Below are 19,502 nucleotides of genomic sequence, written 5' to 3' on the forward strand. Positions count from 1 at the left end.
AATGCAGGCCCTGTATTTACTTGACTTTCTTCCCTTAACTTACTTTATGTTTTCATTTGCAGGAACATCAGGGAGTTGCACAGTAATCATGCCATCCAAGTTGGTCTTCCCAATGAAGGCAGGCTTGGTACGGAGCACATCTGGGGCCGTCTTTGCTGTCACCCTATGCTGTAATCCACCGGCACTGTTCCCACGATTGGTTAACACAAAGGAGTATGATTTCTCAGGCTTCAGGTTAACAATTAACTTCTGAGTAGCTCTGCCATCCACTTCTTCTACCATCTTCCCATCATCGTAAAGAATCTACCGAGATACAACCAATCACAAATTGGTTATCACTTTCTAAACCATTTTTTTTATCTACTTGCTTTGCCAGCTCAATTCTATTTCTGGGCAATTCCTAATCCCATATAAGTATTTGTTATTCTGGTAACTGCATCGATTCTCTTCATAGTTCTTACTATATAAAGGTAAAATGTTCCCAAGTCTCTCAAAAATGCACAACAACCAAGTACAATAAGTTTTCAATATTTAAGCTGTCAGTCACATGTGATCTTCATGGAATGTGTTCTGGATTTTCAATGTATTATACACATAATTTATCAGGAATTTTTAACTACTGCTCTAAATATATTTTCATTTACCAAAAATATTTTTATATTAATTTCGCAAATACTTATTACTGTTTTTTTTCAAGATCTCAGTGGTAAGACAGTGCTTTATTTTTAAAGTGCTAGGAATTCAGACCAATAAATACACTAAAAATTTTCCAGAACATTATATTATAAATTAATATAAATCATGCAGATTCCTTACTTTTATAGAAACAAAAAGTATCAGTTTGATGTAAAAGTTCAAGTTCAATGTACTAGGTACCATGTAAGTCTTGCCAGCTGTGGCTCTGAGTGTCTGTTTACTCTCCAGAATGGAAAGGTCACACTGTCAAAGCACCACATGCAACTCTTTGATGAAAGTCTTTCACAAATAGGAAGAGAACCTCTGAGCCCCAATCACCTTTGTTGTGTAGGACGGGAGGGCTAACTCGGAGCCTCACATGTGCTAGAGGAGCGCTCTACCACTGAACTACATCCCTAGCCTATGTGCCCACATCAAAGTTTGCTGAATTTGTTACAAATAATGTGCCATCATGAGATGAACTCTTCCTTCTACTTATCCCCATGACACCTAAGGAACACTTACTTTGAAAGGCATAGCAGAATTGTAATTCTCTGGAATCTCCCAAGACAGCAGCACTGAAGTCTTCATAACTGCTTTGACATGAAAATTTTTTGCAAACACTGCTGGAAAAGGAAAAACTGTGTATTTAAACTATTCTTAAAGCATATAACTTGTTCTTTTCCACCATGGATCACAGTGCTTAGGACAGATGCTGCCTACATAGAGCAAAGAGAGAAATGTGATTTGCCTACCTGTTTAGAGCATTCATTTTAATACCCATTCTCCTAAAGCACTCTCCTTTGTCTCCAATTCAGTCAACTACCCTCTGTTTATCTTACCTGAGGACATAGAGTACTGCCAACCAGACGTGCAGTGTCATTCTATAACTGAAGTCTACGATTTTTAAAGTGGAGTAAGTCATACATACTTTACCTGCTTGTAGTGCTGAACCTATTAATATGAATGGGCCGATCAGTTATTTACAGCTTCAAAATATTGATTTCCAAAGATTGATATTCCTTTAAAGGAGGAAGGCCATAAGTAGACAAATCCTACCTTGATCCACAGGCAGTGTCCTGAACTGGACACTGGGACTATATGGCCCGGGCCCTTTGCTCGTGTGAGCACGTACTTTTACATCATATGTAGTATCTGATTTTAAGCCAGTGAGTGTCATAGAGGTGTCAGCTGGAACAATAAGGTGCTCCATTGGAAGAAGGGGAATGTTGATATCCCTATACAGGATGGTATATTTGGTGATAATGCCATTTCTTTCTGCCAGGACAGGTGGTTGCCAGGACAACTGAACGGAGGTTGAAGTGGTGCCTTCTGAGTGGAGGTTTTGAGGAAATCCAGTTGGTATTTCTTCTGGAACAGAAATTTCTTTCACCATTTCCTCCCCAAAGCCCACTTTATTTCTGGCTGAGAGTCTGAAGATATATGATGCACCCTTGTGGATGTCTGTGGCTGTAAAGTGGTCTTCTTTCTCAGAGAATTCAAGAGTAGTGAGGGGTTCCATGTCTTTCCTGCCAAACTTTAGACGATAGCCCTGAAGGGGTCCAAATGTGTCCACAGGGGGGTGCCACTGAATGAGAGCAGTATTCATTTGAGTGTGGTTAATCACAAGCCGGGGTCTCCCTGGAACTAGAGCACACAGGATGGAGTGGTAAGATTGACTACCATTTATGATCATATGTCAGGTATTGCTAAGTCAGGAAATCACTCTACCATTATTCTCCTTTCAGTGTTTATAGACAAAACAATGTTTATCCTACATACTATTGTCATACAATCTTTTTTCTTTCTTTAGTAGAGTAGGCTGAAACAATTTGCTAATGAATACAACCTTTGTGCATCAAGACTTATGCTTGCCACAGAAAAATGAATCCAAGTAATGATTAACAAACTAGATATAGCCAATGAGAAGAATAACTACAGTGATTAATTATTATGCACAATGCACTAATATTGTAAAAAGCATATTATACATAGTGCATCTTAGATTTAAAAACTCACTCCTCACTGTATGTTCTAGGGGGTTATTACTATCTCCATTTTATGTAATGAAAAAGAAGCCCAGAGAACTAGGAAACTTTCTAGGGTTAGATGTATAAGTGAGAAAGCTCTAGAACATATCCAGAACCACAGTCCACACCCTCAACTATGCATCCATTTGTACTTCTTTGTAACTTTCCTATCTACACACAAGTTACCCTTATGAACTTTATCATCTTGTTATTGTGAATTATTAAATGGAGAGTTATAGATGAAAGTTTTTCACTAATATTAATCATAATTATATGAGTGATAGACTGTTTGTGCTTAGGAGCTACTTTCCTCTGAGGACACACTTCCAGTTAGACTATATATATATATATAGTACACTCTGATCATTTAGGGTCTATTACGTATGGTATTTTTAATAATAAACCAACTATTATTGAAGTTGTAGCATAGGCTAGAGTTGCACCAGCAGCTGTCTAAAAAGGGGAAAGTGGGGGAAGAAGGGTTCAAACAGAAGTAAGGCAAATCTATATAAAGAAAAAGGAAAAGAACAGGGTGAAGGGGAAGATTACACTACCGAGAGAGAGGAGATGGAGAGGAGCATCATAGGGATGTTGACACATTGTAAGAAAAGCATAGGCAGATGATGAGGCAGTAGGTATTCCAAGAAGCCTGCATGATATCTGGTTAACATGCTCATTTTATATGCCCGAAAGTTGAAGCCCAAGTGGGTATGAGATCTGCTCATTTGATCACCTTTCAACCTAGATGGTCAACAGTGTAGGGAAATTTATAGAACGATATACAGAAATTGTCAAATCAATAAAATTTTGATTTTTATTTTAAATTATGTTTATACGCAGCTATTGTGTGAGAGAATGTGCACATGAGTGCAGATGCTCACAGAGGCCAGAAGAGAGAGTAGGGTGATGTGGAGCTGGAGTTATAGGTGGTTGTGAGCGACTTGATATGGTACTGGGAGCTGAACTCAGGTCTTCTGAAAGAGCAATTCCTGCTCTTAATACTAAACTGTTTCCCCAGTCCCCCAAACAATGAAACTTTTGATTGTCTTAAATCTCAAGGCCTTAGGCAGTCTACAAGTTATGACAAAGAAAAGTGAGAATATTAAAGAAACTACATGCATCATAATCATTGAAACACAGGAAAGCTAGCTCCTTTGTACAAGAGTTTCCTATGTCAGTCATGAGTCTTACACAGATTAAGTTAGTGCCAGTACTGCTGTTTGAAGGATTGATTGCTTACAGATTCTAAAAATGTTATTCAATACACAATACACAAGCATACAGTCAATATTTTTTGTTTGTTTGTTTGTTTTTTCGAGACAGGGTTTCTCTGTGTAGCTTTGCGCCTTTCCTGGAACTTCACTTTGGAGACCAGGATGGCCTCGAACTCACAGAGATCCGCCTGCCTCTGCCTCCGAAGTGCTGGGATTAAAGGCGTGCGCCACCACCGCCTGGCTTACAGTAAATATTCTTAATGTTAATATAAAATTTAAAGGGGACTCCCAAATTATCCAGAGATGCTATAACTATATGCCTTTATAACTGTTAGTAGGAGTTAATTGCCAACACAGAAACACAAGAGGAGTTTTTGTGATTGTATTCTAAATGAATAAATTTTCATTGATTGTTCACTAATTGTGTAGAACTAAGTCATGGCCAAGTCATGCTTTTTTACTGGTAGGTAGAAAAAGCAGTACAGGAGGAGCCTTAAATGCCCTCTATAAGAACAATAAATATGACTCAAGCATCTATACTGTGAGCATTTTCATTTTGTTACCCAAGCATCTCTCAGTTAAAAAAAGAATGGAAACTGTAGAAGAAAACAGCAAAATAATTGGACAACATGAGGAAGACCAGCAGTTCTAAAAACCTTGTGCAGTAATGAAAATTGATGCTATAAAAAAATGAGTGTCATTTTGTTTGTTAGGATTTGGGTTGCTTGACTATAAACCCTCTGCTTCTGTCCTTGTCCTTAGGTCTCATTTCATGGGTAGTAGGGATCTGATAATTCATATAAGGCATTAGCAATACAGAAGTATGTGAATATAAGTAAACAAATCTAGTGTGTTCAACTTGGGACTCCATGTCAGGGATGTTATCATGGCTCCAAGTTCCAACAATGTTTGATCCTATAATCAGAGTTGTATGCTATACCACCATGTCTTCGCTGAATGTCTACTTTCTAGTATGGCACAAAGGGTTTGATACAATGGAATTCTTAAAAGTCAAAGAAAGAGAGAGAAGCAAGGGAAGAATAAAATCTCCATCTTGAAGGAGTTCTGCCATCTGTATTCCTGCTGCTTGAGGCAATCGCAGGTGGCAGGAGGCAAGCGAGGCAAATCTTATGACATTTAGACAAACTTGGCAGTGAGATGGCACCCAGGAGGGTGCTCAACATCACAGCTGTTCTCTGCTTTCTGTCTGAACGTAGAAAGGCGTTCCCATAAAGTTGTGCAAGAAGCATCTCAGGAGGAGTAAATCAAAACCACAGCAGAGAAGTTTCATGGGAGATTGCTCTGTGACGGGATTGGAGGAGATTCCTTCTGTAATTATCCCTAATTTATCAGTTTTTGATGTCAGTTCTTCCTGCTGGTTTTCCCTATGTGGCCAAGCAAAGCAAGTCGAAGAAGCACCAGAGAAGCTTCTGGTCCTTCTAGAAGGAGCAATTTGAAATTATTTAGCCTTTTGATATTCTGCTTTCCATCTTTTGTGTTATCTTCTTTTAAAGCCTCACAGAAAAGGTGAAGGGGGAAATGAGAAAATATAAAGCTGCAAGCCATGAACCCAATCAATATGGCAACTCCATTCTAGGAAGGTTCATGATGGTTAATGTTAACTGCTAACTTGACAGAATCACCAAGAAGGAAGACCTCTGGGGGATGATCTTAATTAGGTGAGAAAACTCAGCCTAAATGTGAGCAATAACCCTGCCTGGACTTGAGTCCTAGACAGAATAAAAAGGAGAAAGTACCCTGAACACAGCATTCATTGCTCTGTTTGACTGGGGATGTAATGTGATCAGCTGTTTCAAATTCCCGTGGCCTTGACTTCTCTGGCGTGACAGACTGTTTTTATGCCAGAATCAGTCCTTTCTCCCTAAAGTTATGTTTGTCAGAGTCTTTCATTACAACAACAGGAAAAGAAACAAAGCCAGATTCCTTATGGGGGTGGTGTGGAATCACTGTGCGACTTCTCTGTTTAGATGCCTTTCCCCCTGACCTTCATGAATCTTGCTCCTCTACATTCAGTTTTAATAACCTGTTCTGCTGAGAACAGTGGCATATGACTATATTCATAGAAACCAAGAGGCTGAGGCAGAGAGAAAACAAGTTCCATGTCAGCCTGGGATAATTTTTAACCAGATTCTGTCTCAAATAAAGACAAACAAACAAACAATACTAAACAAACAACGGACAAACAAACAAAAAATCTAACAGGAAGAAAAACAGCCTTTCTCTAAGTCATTTATCCTTCAAAGGCCCCTGGGAGATAAAAATGCCTACATCCTTACATTTTATCTTAGAACATCCTGAAATTTTCCCACACATTCATTTGTTAATTTAGTAATACAGATCAGAAAATAAATGTAATGAGAGGAACTACTTCTTTTGTGTTATTATATACCTAGTACTAAAAGACTTTTTGAATGAATTACTGCATCATTTGGAAATAGTATATATTTTGATCTTCTTTTTCCTTTTCAGCTTAGAAAAATATTTCAAAGTTGACCACCAGTGTATTTATTTTCTCTCAATGTATCCTAATGAAAAAATGGTAGATTACATCCAAACCATTTGAAAGTCAGCAATATGGCTGAAAATATGCACAGAAGACATTACCTGCCCCAGTGGTGGACACAAGCTTGGGCTTGCTTCGAGCACCATCGCCTTTGGTGGTGTAAGCTGTGACAGTCAGGGAGTAGGACGTTTCAGGCTGTAGCCCAGAGATGATCATGTCCTGAAATGACACACACCAAGAACACATGATTTAAAACATGCCAGGGAGAGCCTGAAGAAAAGCAAGGTGGCTGATGTTCGTTCCGTGCATGCCTGGACGTGCCCTGAAGCCATGCTAAGTGCTCAAATTCCATGCCTTCAGCTCATGCTATGGAGATGGGTCTTGATGTTAACAGTGAGGCTGGGTATTTGCACATCCGCAGAAGCAGCTTTCAGGAGGAATAGTTCAGAAAGAAATCTGGAACCAGACTTTCTGAACCACTTGAATTTAAACTTTCTTAAATATTTAAATAAAAAAAATTACTGGTTTGTCAATCCAGGGCAGCTTACCTATTTACATTTATATTTCCCAACATAGTTAGAACCCCAAAGGGTTGGTGGAAGATAAGAGAGTTTTATCAGAAAAATTCCTGGAACTGTGTCTGGTTTATCACAGCAGTCTGATATACTAGACGTTACTTTGTGGGAACATCTTTCCCACACTGATGCCCTGCAGTGGTAGCCAGACTGTTGGAGGGGCAGATATCAGCATAGTATTTCTGCCCTCAGGAAGTTGCTAGGTAAATGGTTGTTGACCTGTTAGACTTAGATATTCTTGAGGCCAAAGACTATTTTTAAGATATCAGGAAATGATTACTGGTTAACTAAACAGAGTGACAATAAAAGTCATCATATAATGATGAGAATATTTATGGATATTTAGTGAGTAGACCATACAATTAAGAATGAGACGAGTTTATGAGATTAGTAATATTTACTAAATTAATTATTTCTGATAATTTATAAAAGGCCCAAATGACAATCTATCTGTAAATTCTTTGTTTTCTTTTAATAAGGGCCCAGAGCTATAATGGATCTAAGACTAGATGATCATTGAACTGTTTTTCTAAATTGGATGTTAAATGTTTCTTCAGCTAGAGCTCTGGCTAGTGACTTATTCTGGTGTTTTCCTTAGATCTTTACACATTCCACACAAACATACAGAGCATATACAAAGCAATTAACTAACTGCTTCACTTGTTATGGCAAAACTATGTTTCCAAGTTGACTATGAATACATTTAAAAAAGTATTCAACGTCTTCCCAAGTTAAAGGCAATGTGAATTGAGTGAGGAGTGATGGACTAGACTACATGAAATACAGTAGAAATTTTCCTAGCAAAGCAATTTACAGGTACCACAGAACATAACTGCTGAAACTGATGCCAGATATGACAGCTTTGACAAGGTACTTTCTCAAAAGAATAAGGAATTCATCATTGTGGAAATTGAAACAATTCAAATATCATCCCGTTAAGTGCTTGAAAGTTTTATTCAGGCACATAGATGGACTTTAAAAGAAAAATATATTTTATCTTTAGGACCTTGAAATGCTTTCACTATCATCACAGAGGACACCCAGACCAAGTAACTACCTGAGAGAAATATTATACATTATGGTGGGCACACTGAATATTCCAGAAATGATGATGGCATAGATGCTGCTGGATAGCAGACAACCTTGGCATATAGAAGAAGTAAATGGTCAAGTGTGTGCCAACTTTAATTCTACCATAAGGCCTTCATCCATAAAATTAGAGATGGCCAGATGTCTTTCTCTTTGCTCTGGTTGTTATAGGATACAGTAAGTAGTATACACTGAAACAGAACAAGTCCTAGGCACTATTTTAGACTTAGCTGCACATAACCCAACTATCACAATTAAGCTATTACTTGGGCTACATCCCGTCTTTAAATCGAATGCACTTACATGGTGGTCTTGGGCTACTCTGTGACACAGTGTGACCACTTCAAGCCATAGTTCCTCCTGCCCCTCATCAACACCCATCCTACCTGTATTCTTGCCTCTTAAAAGTCTGTGTTCCTAAGGCTCTGCCCCAGTGCTGTCAGCCTCATTTTCTTCTAATGTTAGGAAATACTACATTTATTTCGGAACCTAAAATAATCATGTCTGACTATATCCCAAGTTAATGTGCAGCCCCAATTTGGCCCTCTGCTCCAGGTAGCAATGTAATATAAAATCCACTGGTGTCTCTCTGTGGCTTTTTCAGTGTTATCCCACCTTAAGTTCAACTTGGAAAACAATCTCCAAAGGGGACTCTCCCTTAGTCTATATTTTAATGACTGTTAATAGCTCTTTAAAATTTATGGACTACTTTTGACCATATTTTCTTCCTTAAGGTCTTCATCAGCAAGTTTCTGTCTATTTTTGGTTTAAAATGCTGTTGCTTCTTAATTTCTGTTGCCTTACATTTTTGTTGGATTTTGATCACTTCATGAGTTAATTAAAAACATAACTATTTGTTTTTCATATGTTCTGTCTTTTCATGCTCCAATTTACCCATTAAGTGACTGTTTTTTAAACAAAGTAGTGATCCATTCAGTGGGCCATGAAATCAATTTAATCAGCCAAGACCAGTTTTAAACAAAATAAGAAATGCAATGGACTTGAGCACAAAATGTTGAGTTCATTATAGATTTAAAGATAAATCCAATTTTATAAAACTTGTATTTCCTTCAGACACACATATGCACTGGCTCTTATCATAAATATGTTTCTTACTATGGTTCTTAGTCATATAAAATACTGCTTTGGACTAAATTTTATGATACCTGATATACTATTCATGTTTTCCAAAAGCTCCGAAAGGAGTCTTGTGCTTCTGCAATAAATATTTATACATTAAGTCTCATGACGCCTTGTGGCTTTATTTGCCGGCATTTAAAACACTTTGATTTGTGTTAGGGCTACCTTTCCTGATAGACCACGAGGTTTTGAGGGTCAATGTTTACCGCATATTCATCTCTATATGCTTTGCATATAGTATAATAATGACTGTCAAAAGATTAATGAATGCTAATTCTATTCAGTCTAAAAACAGGAAAATGCTCTTTGTAACCTCTATGTTACAAATATTTATTTCAAATATTTTTTCAATATTTCTCCAGAACAAAGGAATGAAACACTCCTTAATCTTCTACTGACACCTCAGCTGTCATAGTTTATCTCTTTGCTCTATTCCCCAGTAATTTTATTACAAAAAGCTTTTATTTGTGTCCAATTAGCAAGTTCATTGAACAAGGCCAGAGGTCAGTCCCACTGACCTCCATGGCTGCACTCGCTGAGCACTGCTACAAACAGTGAACAGTTCTTCCTTAGCTCCAAATATAAACACATACTGTCACCTATGGTCACCTCTTAAGTTCTCAAGAATAATGCCATTCCTAGTAGTTACTTCTGAAATTATAGCCCTGTTAGCACTGCCATTCATTTCAAAGACTACCCCTTTATTTAAGGCATTTCTTTGGATGCACTTCATAACTGTTTTAGAACTGTGTATATATTACTAGTCTTCTTCCTAATTCCTCTAAGAATTTGGATAGTAGATTTCCTATCACATGACTAACTTACATAGAATAGGCCCTTTAAAAGTAACATAAGCTACTCATATACATAAAAGAGAATCCTCCTTCTGTGAGATTCTTTACTTCTTAACATGACCCACTTACTGCCATTCAATTTTTTCTATGTGTGACAAAATTTAGCCAAGTCTATGTAGAGTTAATCAGTGTCAGGCCTATACTACGTGACATAGTGACTATATAACCCTAGTGTGGAAAATATTAGTTACCTACATCAAACACCCAATATAATCCATCTGGAATAACTCCATTTAAAGCATGCTTCCTCTGACTGTATCATAAGGCAGAGTTAGTAGCAGAAATAAAAAACAAAAACCACAACAACAAAAAAAATTATGAGCTCATGACCTTCCTTATGCAATCAGTAGCACCATGCTCATTTCACAAAACCAGAAACAAATTGAAAGGTATATACATAGTTAAGACCAATTAAAAAGAGTCCATTAGTTCATGCAACCAAGCAAAAGTGATAACAAATCATGAGTAAGTGAAAGACTGATGTTGAGAAAACACAAGCATATAAGGTCTGATTTATTTTTGTCAAACAGTAAAAATTTACTCACATGTTCAGTAGTATCATCAAATTCCCACTGATTGAAGTTAAGAAAATTGGGGAAAGGGGACAAAATAAAAAGAAATGAAGAGAAACTTGTACCCTTATAAAGATGATGTTAGCCTCATTTAATTTAAAAGAGGAAAATGCATTCATTAAAACAACATAAACCATAACATTCCAAAGAATAGGTGCATTATGATGTAGACATTCTCATTTTAAGGGTATTGAGGTAAATATGTACTATTGTTATTGATCAAACTAGCTTATATTTATTTTTATTAACTATATGGCTTATTAAAGAAGCCAATATAACACCTCAAATATCTAATGTTTCTGACCTCATACTACTCAATGCCACCAATTTCCATTTCTTTCATGGGTTATATAACTAATTTAAGTTACTATTTAAGTTACCATCTTTTCTTTTTTTACTCTGAAATCATATGTTTCAATGAAGACTTGAAAGAGGTAATTAAATTTCAGTAAAGAGCCAAGGAACAAAAGAGAAATGAAGAAGAAAAAATTAGGAAAAAACAAATAATAGACAAATGTCAAAATAAAGGAGAGAAAACTATAAACTACATAACAGTACAGGCAGAGAGAGATGCAGTTTTATAATATAAAATAGCTAAAAACCAAAGAATGTTATCAAATCATGATCTTGATTTTGTTTTCTGGAATTTGAGATTTTAAAAATAGCAGCAATAGTTTTTTTTTTTTTATCATTACATCATAGGAACATTCTACTTTAAAAGCAGTATAATTTAAATAAAAAATTATAAAAATAAAGTTGACTTTCGATGGTCTCCCAATATTTGAAATTGTAGTCATTAAAAACTACTTTCTGGGGCTAGAGAGATGGCTCAGTGGTTAAAAGTACTGACTACTCTTCCAGAGGACCCTGGTTCGATTCCCAGCACCCACAGGGCAGGTCAAATCTGTCTGCAGCCAGTTCCTGGGGACCCAACACCCATGGCAAAACACTAATGTACATGAAATAAAAATAAATAAATAAATAAATAAATAAATAAATAAATAAATAAATAAATAAATAAATAAATAAAAACTACTTTCTGGAGTTTACAATTATCTTTGTCAAAGTAAACATTTAATAACCTCTTTTCATCCTGTTTCTATAAAATTTCTTTACTATGCATCCATTTTATTAGAATAACAATGGGGTTTTCTGGTAGTCTCAATAAAAGGGATTTGGGAACTGGAAGACACCCAACATACCAGTAGGTACAAGTCTAAGGCAAAGTAGGCCCCACTGACAACTGTATCCTGCCATGAGACTCAAAGCCCTCACTAGCAAATGATTCAATAGTTCTATGCACCAAACAAATGGGACTAGAAATATGTATGTATACATACACACACACACACACACACACACACACACACACACACACACACACACACATATATATATACAATATGATTCCATATTCATTAAAGTCTGTGCTGGAAGGCAAATATATGCTAGAAAAAGTCTGAAAGCACCACTAAACTGCCTTTCTAACTTTCTTCTTTATCATATCTACATATTTTAATAGGACTATAATAAAGTACATATTTTTAATGAAAAGAGTTGACGAAAGCCTTTCCTAGTGTCAAAGGCATATTGTGTATTATATCAGCTACATTTGCAGAATTTGCTGCAAAGCAGTAAGAGGTTTGAGCCACAGGAGTGAGCCACAAATTTAGATCCTTTCAAGTCTTTCATTAGGATGCTTCAAAACGGAGGCAAGCATAAACATTTTTGTGAGTTGACAACATAAAGACTTTTTAGGGTAAGTGCTTTCATTAGCACTGTAGGGGTACATATTACCTCATATTTTTCAGAGATAAAAGAAGATAAACCTGGAGAACTCATGTAAAAGTTTTCCTTTGGTTTCTGATTTTTTCTACCTTCACATAAAAGATAATTTCATTTCAACTTTTAAAATTTCCGAAACTCCATCCTTTTTGCTGCTCAGTCATCATGTGCTCAATTGAATTATCCAGCATCTTAAATATCCTATAGCCACACTATATCATCAGTGTCAGTGTGGCAATGGCAAGCTAGGCCCTGAGCTATGTATCAGTTCCAACTGAACTCTTCCTCTCACTCTCAGGAAAATATCTAAGGTACAATTGGATTAATTAAACATTCATGAGGGGGGCTATGTCTAGGGAATAGGAAAAAATGAAAATATTAGGTGCTTCACTTTAAACAACTGACTATAAAACCAGGTAAGGACACCACGACGGGGAACCACTTCCTTAAGGTCAACATACACAATTATTCATTATTAGTAATTTCTTTTGTTTGTATGGGCTGTGTATGCAATAGTATACACATGATTTTGTGGGTGCATATATGTGTGAGTGGGAATGTACACTTGTGTGATTGTGAAGGCCAGAGGATCACCCGGGGTATTATTCTCAGATACTGCCCACCTTATTTTGAGATAGGGTTTCTAACTAGCCTTGACCTTGTCAAGCAGGCTAGTTGGCCGGCCAGAACATATATCTATTTCTGCTTTCCCAGCCCTGTGATTACAAGTATATGCAAACACACCTGGCTTTTTTAAAATGTGGGTTCTGGAGATTAAACTTAGGTTTCAAAGATTAAACTTTGGGAATACTTTACTGACTGGGCCTTTTCCTCGGGTTCCTAGTAATTCTTTTAACTTGGTTCAGTAGAGGAGATTTTATTTATTCTCTTGGAAACTTTAATTTAATTTTTATCATCTATGTCATTATCTTCACCTTCTGGGACAGGAAACAATTATTCTCATAAAATATGTGACCTGATGAAATACTAAATAAAATACTGAGTTCTGTCCCCTGAATAAAAATGCCTGTTCTCTAGTGAAAGAAAAAATCATCTATTAAGAACTTAGATCAGCCCTGGTCCAAATAGTTTCGACACAGCAGAAGGAAGATCCTATCAACCAAACTGTAGCTTGGCATACTTTCTGTAGATTAAGTTAAACTCAACATTTTTATTTTTGTGAAGTTAGAAATGTGAATTTGGACACAGATATAAAAAGCAGAATATCTATTTTTTAAAGTGACTTTTAATCAAACACAAAAGCATTTTATTGCAGTGTATTTTTAGTTGATAATACTTCTAATTAAAAAGGTACATATACCACAATCAGTTTTAAAGTCTAGAATTTATGTGGGTTGTTTTTTTTTTAAAGAGTCAGAAACTTAACAATTGGACCCAGGCTAGAAGAAATGTTACCCAATAAAACAGGCTCACCTGTGCATCAGCCAGCATGACGTCCTTCAGCATGGGCTGGCCCTTGGGCTCCCCGTTTTCCATTCTCACATAGTGCACCTGATATCCTCTTATCTGGCCATGCTGCTTATTGGGCACAGGTGAGCGCCACGAGACTTTAACAGCCGTGGCATTGACAGCCTCCACCTCGACTTTTCGAGGAGGACCACTGGGAACTGCAACAACATCATGGGTAAAAGACAATTACAGGCACTTGCCACCCAGCGAGAGTGCTTTCTTTACTTAAAAATGGGTAGACCCACTATGCTTCATTGCAGAATGCAAACATCTTCAACTAAGGAAAATGCTCAACCAATCTGCTCTACATTTTAAGAAAAGATCAAAAAACATGACCGATGCAAAAACCAAAATGGAAGAAAAAAAAAGAGTATCAGAGAAATAGAAAAACATGTAAAAAAAAAAATGTACAAAAGCCAAGGAAGATGCTTTGAGGTCCAAAGCATTAAAGCACAAAGAAGTATTGCATTGAAATAATAACAAAAACAGATTGTTGATAGTTGTGTGTTTTTTAAATGTTTCATTTTTAATAGCAGAATAAAAAGATTCTTGACTATATGGATTCTTCTCTTTTTTTCTCTCATATCAAAAGGCCGTTCCATACAAGAGATGCCAAAAATCATAAGACAAAAGACAGTAAGAACGTGGCAGCTTTGAAAGTTAATTCCGCAATGAAAGAGAATTCAATAAAAATGCCAAGAAAAATATAGGAGACGCGAGATGGAGGTACAGAGAAAATCTGGATCATAGGACCATAGAAGAAAAGTGTCCCTTTAAAAGGCAGAAAATTGTTGCACTGAGATTGAAAAGAGAAAAAAGAAAAAAGCCCAGGATGTAGGAAAGGCAGGTCTTTGGCAAAAACAGTTACATAATAGAAATGTTGGATCAAAAATGATGAGCAGAAAAAAAAAAAAAAGAAAAAGAAGATATCTGTTAGCCTATCAAAAGCAGACCCAGACTGTGTCAGAAGGTGCGAACTGACGGAGCGGAGGCAACATACCATCTTCATCGGTTCGAATCAACACGGACAAGCTCTCAGGGCCAGGGCCGACATCTGTGTGGGCTGTCACAGTGATCCGGTATTCAGTCCATTTTTCCAGCTGTTCCAAAAGGTATTTGGTAGTATCCGGAGGAATTCCCAAAACCTCATGAGGCTTGTAGTCTTCCCCATCGACTGCAGCATACTTGAGGGAGTATTCAGTGATAATGCCATTCTGCTTTTCCACTGGTGGAGGTTGCCAACTTACCAAAATACTAGTGGAGCTTGGGCTGGTGCAACTAATATCTTGAGGAGGAGCTGATGGCTCTTATTTTGGTAGTGAGTTAAAGGAGGATTTGAGTGAAAGGACAGGAGTGGTTGGAAAAAAAATGATAAAACAAAAGAAAAGGCAAAAATAAATAAACGAACCATAAGGGCAGAAAAACAAAAATAAACTTAAAATTTTTTAACATAAATTTATGTACCTTGGCTTAGTAACATGAGTAAACAAAAAAATGAATCAATGATGAAAATAACTGTTAAATAATGAATGGGGGAAATGAGTGACGATGAGACCTGGTGATAACAGGGCCTCAAACCAAATTACCTACCTGCTATTTAAATTCTTCTAAACCAACTCCGTGGAATCTCCCATCCTCACTCTCCTGACTATCCAGCACCCCCCAAATCTCAACAACTCATTCCATTTTTATAAACATGAGGTTCTAGAAATGCCATTTCCTTCTGCCATTCTACGTATTGTTCCTCTCCACATTCTAGAATAAGGACGATTCGTACTCAGCACTCATTTGTGGAGGGATCCTGGAGTACACAAAGGGACAATAACTGAAAGGTGCCCTCCTACTGCATTCAGTTAAGAAAAAAGAAAAAAGAAAAACTCAACAAACAGAAAAGGGTCCACCTGTCTAAAAACTCTAAGTCAGCCTGACCAGTTTGAATGAAAAGTGTTAATCTAATATTGATTGTAGCCCAAATAAAATGAGCATGCAGAATCATTAAAGGATGAGAATGCACAGGCCAAGATTTACCTACCGAGGGCAATGTCAGGCTGGTTGATTCTGACTGTACTTACCCTATGTCAGCTTTCAGCTTTTTTATTATAACTCTTCTTGAGACACCATTGCTAGTAAAGAATTAGATCCCACCAGCAAATTTTGGTAAAATTGGTAATAATCAGCTATCCCGTACAAAAGATCAGCAATACAGCAACTAAAAATACCTAGTTAACCCCCCAAAAGAATCATTTAGAAGTTACACGATTTATACTTGGTAGTTTCCTTTTTGTATACAATAATCCATGTAATCTAGATTTACATAACAGTAAAAGCACACACTTTTACGGTCCATTCTAAAATAAGCTGGCCATCTTCTAAGCATATTTCCCATCAAATTACCCCAATACATCGCTACGTCAGGAAATACAAACAAAATACTACACACAAAAATCCCAGACAATAGCTGCAAAACTATTCAAGATGAATTGAAAGGATGTCTAATTGTCAATACTTATTAAAGAGCAAATGATGGTATTATGAGCCATCACACTTTCCATCAAAAACAGTCTTTTAGATAATATTTATGGAAAACAATGTGTTCTGGGCACGGTGAAGCTCCCTTCTAACAAACTCAGCTGTGCTGCAGCATGGAGGCTCAAAGAGACAGTGAAGTTAAAGGAACAAAACGCCATTCAGGGAGCAGATGTGCCGGTGATTATTCCATTATTCTCAGATTTATCTAAATAGAGATTTCCTGTGAATATTCCCAATGTCTACATGGACACTCACAGAGTAGGAAACCAGTTATATGCATTGAGCTTTCCTCCTGATGAGGAACAAATACATGATAATCACTTGTATTTAAAGGAAATTGTTTTGTCTTTTGCCACTCTGTACTCTGATGTGCTCTTGCCTGATTTCTCTGCAGTGTTTTAAACCAGATTTTTCCCCATACAGCCATATCATTTACTAGATGAGGGCAGATCTAACTATTGCACTCATTTCCCAATTATGGAGGTCCACTAGCTTCTCTGAAAGTTTCTACTTAGGAAAGCAGGGTTTATTATCTTGGTCATGTTTAAAAGCAGCTTAAGACCTATGTGTGTCGTGTCTCCAAAGCAGGGTGTATACTGCCACAGAGATAATGGTTGAGGACTCAGCACATTAGCAGATTTGTTTGTTGGTTAAAAGAAAAAAATCGTCTTTTTTCTCCTAGTGAGAAATGGGCAAGAGGGAAGCAAAGAGAGACACCTACTTGATTGCATGGTTCTAGCTGATATTTCAGCTGTAGAAGCACCCAGGCCTTGAGGAGAGCGTGCAGACAGACGGAAGTAGTATAGGCTGTTTGGTTTCAGCCCTTGCAGCCTGTAAGATGTGCCTGGCTCAATGGTGATTCGCTGCTGCAAGTGACAAGAAGAGTTGGTCATTTTCCTGGGAGCCAGTACAAATATGGCTTGATCAATGTTTACATGATGTAACATTAGACTTCTAGCTTAACTGTAATGCCATCAAAATGTAGCAAAAAGAATCAATGATATCCAGGAGTACATTGGGAATTATATCACAAAGATACTATAGTTTAAAAAGTATATTTCTATAAAAGGTGGCTGCAATAGGGATGCCAGTGTTGGTCTTTCCAATGCTGACAATAATCCGGCCTCACAAAATAAGAGTCATGGAGAGTGAGGGCCAGATGCACTCCACCCTGAAGATATTTGAGGTACTGTGACCACAAAAGTCAAAGACATCAGCCAATCTTGATCATGGAGGATGGTGGACACGCAAAATTACATTAATTCACATACCCAGGTTTTCCTCCAGACTGTCTATAATCCATATGGGGGCAAATATCACATGACTAAAACTAGGAATATTTCACAAGAGGTTGCTATAAAGGAGAAGTGAGGGACTGGGGACATAGCTCAGTTAGTGGAGGACAGTATATATAATATGCAGAAGGCCCTGTTTGGATTTCCTACCATAAAAAAAAAAGTAAAAACAAAAGCAGAAACAGATGTGGTGATCCATCCATTCTTGTAGTCCCACCACTGGGGATGCAGAGGCAGGAAGATCAGGAGTTCAAGGTCATTTTCAGTTACTTATTAAGTTTGAGGCCAACCTATTTTTAGAATAAACAAGCAAACATACAAACAAAACTAAAAACTGGAAAGAGATCTGAAATTGCTGGTAGTAGTAAAATTACTTGTGACATTTCTAAAAACTTCTAAGAAATAAGACTATTACTGTTGGTTTCTTCAAAACAAATTGAAAACTTTTTTGTGGTTATACGGCCTACAGCAAGAAAAAATATAAACTTCTCTATACCCATTAATATTATAGGGGACTTTCAAACTAAGATTCTTATTTATCATAGCTGGGGTTCAAATCTACCTTTGTATTTTAGCAAAAGTATATCTGTCCATAGGTACCCAATTTTAGGTAGAGCATCAGGCCAGAGTAAATATTAAAATATAAAAAAAATATATTATTGAATAACAATCTTAAGGCTTTTTTCTTTTTTTTCTTTTTCTTTTTTTTTTATTTTACAACACCATTCAGTTCCACATAATAGCCACAGATTCCCCTGTTCTCCCCCTCTCACCCTCCTCCCCCTCCCCCCAGCCCACCCCCCATTCCCACCTCCTCTAGATCAAGGTCTCCCCCAAGGACCGGGATCGACCTGATAGACTCAGTCCAGGCAGGTCCAGTCCCCCCCTCCCAGACAGAGCCAAGCGTCCCTGCATAAGTCCCAGGATTCAAAGAGCCAACTCATGCAACGAGCCCAGGACCCGGCACCAATGCACAGCTGCCTCCCAAACAGATCAAGCCAAATGACTCTCTCACTCGTTCAGGGGGCCTGATCCAGTTGGGGGCCCCTCAGCCTTTGTTTCATAGTTCATGTGCTTCCATTCATTTGGTTATTTGTCCCTGTACTTTATCCAACCTTGGCTTCAACAATTCTCGCTCATATAAACCCTCCTCTTTCTCACTTAACCAACTAGTGCTAGCTGTTCATACAAATGAATTCAGACAAGGTAATTAAAATATAAATGTGTAGAAAACATTTCTATAGTGCTCTGGATTTTAAATATAAGGGCACTTAGAAACTTCAGATTCCCCAAAAAGGAAATAGAATTCTAGCACCTAAACAACTGTAAAGCATAGTAGTACATGGAGAGCTAGTGCCCTCACTAATCCCAAAGGACTGTCATATACCTCAACTCACCATATGAATGGAAGAGTAAAAGAATGAATGAACTTTTATTTTGTGTTGATGAGGACATAAAATTATATAAGATTGACTTACTGTATATTCCTCGGGAACAACAGCTTAGGTTTTTAAGTTGTAATATGAATAGACATGATTACTTTTCAATACTTATTGACTTTGTTATCTGTGCTAGTTAGTTTTTGTTTTGTTTTGTTTTGTTTAACTTGAAACAAGCTAGGGTCACCTGGGAAGAGGGAATTCAATTGAAGAAATGTCTCCATCACACTGGCCTGTAGACAAGTCTCTGGGACATTTTCTAGATTAATCATCAATGTAGGAGGACCCAGCCCACCGTAGGCAATAACACC

General features: G+C 37.2%; 1 protein-coding gene across 15 annotated transcripts in view; it reads right to left on the reverse strand.

Annotated features, from left to right (window-relative positions):
* Positions 1-19,502, reverse strand: part of Ptprd (protein tyrosine phosphatase receptor type D) — a 2,233,434-nt gene that overhangs the window by 148,683 nt on the left and 2,065,249 nt on the right. For 5 of the 15 annotated variants that reach the window (XM_076564400.1, XM_076564393.1, XM_076564394.1 and 2 more), the window contains 8 exons: positions 17,179-17,323; positions 14,929-15,234; positions 13,893-14,086; positions 10,647-10,673; positions 6,545-6,662; positions 1,735-2,322; positions 1,201-1,301; positions 44-303 (listed from right to left, as the gene is read on the reverse strand). In XM_076564400.1, coding sequence (XP_076420515.1) covers positions 44-303; positions 1,201-1,301; positions 1,735-2,322; positions 6,545-6,662; positions 10,647-10,673; positions 13,893-14,086; positions 14,929-15,234; positions 17,179-17,323 — 1,739 coding nt within the window. The remainder of the gene's footprint in view (positions 1-43; positions 304-1,200; positions 1,302-1,734; positions 2,323-6,544; positions 6,663-10,646; positions 10,674-13,892; positions 14,087-14,928; positions 15,235-17,178; positions 17,324-19,502) is intronic. The other 10 variants (XM_076564401.1, XM_076564396.1, XM_015999925.3 and 7 more) reach the window with 5 other exon arrangements.

The sequence above is a fragment of the Peromyscus maniculatus genome, chromosome 2 (assembly GCF_049852395.1).
Source record: "Peromyscus maniculatus bairdii isolate BWxNUB_F1_BW_parent chromosome 2, HU_Pman_BW_mat_3.1, whole genome shotgun sequence".
In the NCBI taxonomy this organism is placed as follows: Eukaryota; Metazoa; Chordata; class Mammalia; order Rodentia; family Cricetidae; genus Peromyscus; species Peromyscus maniculatus.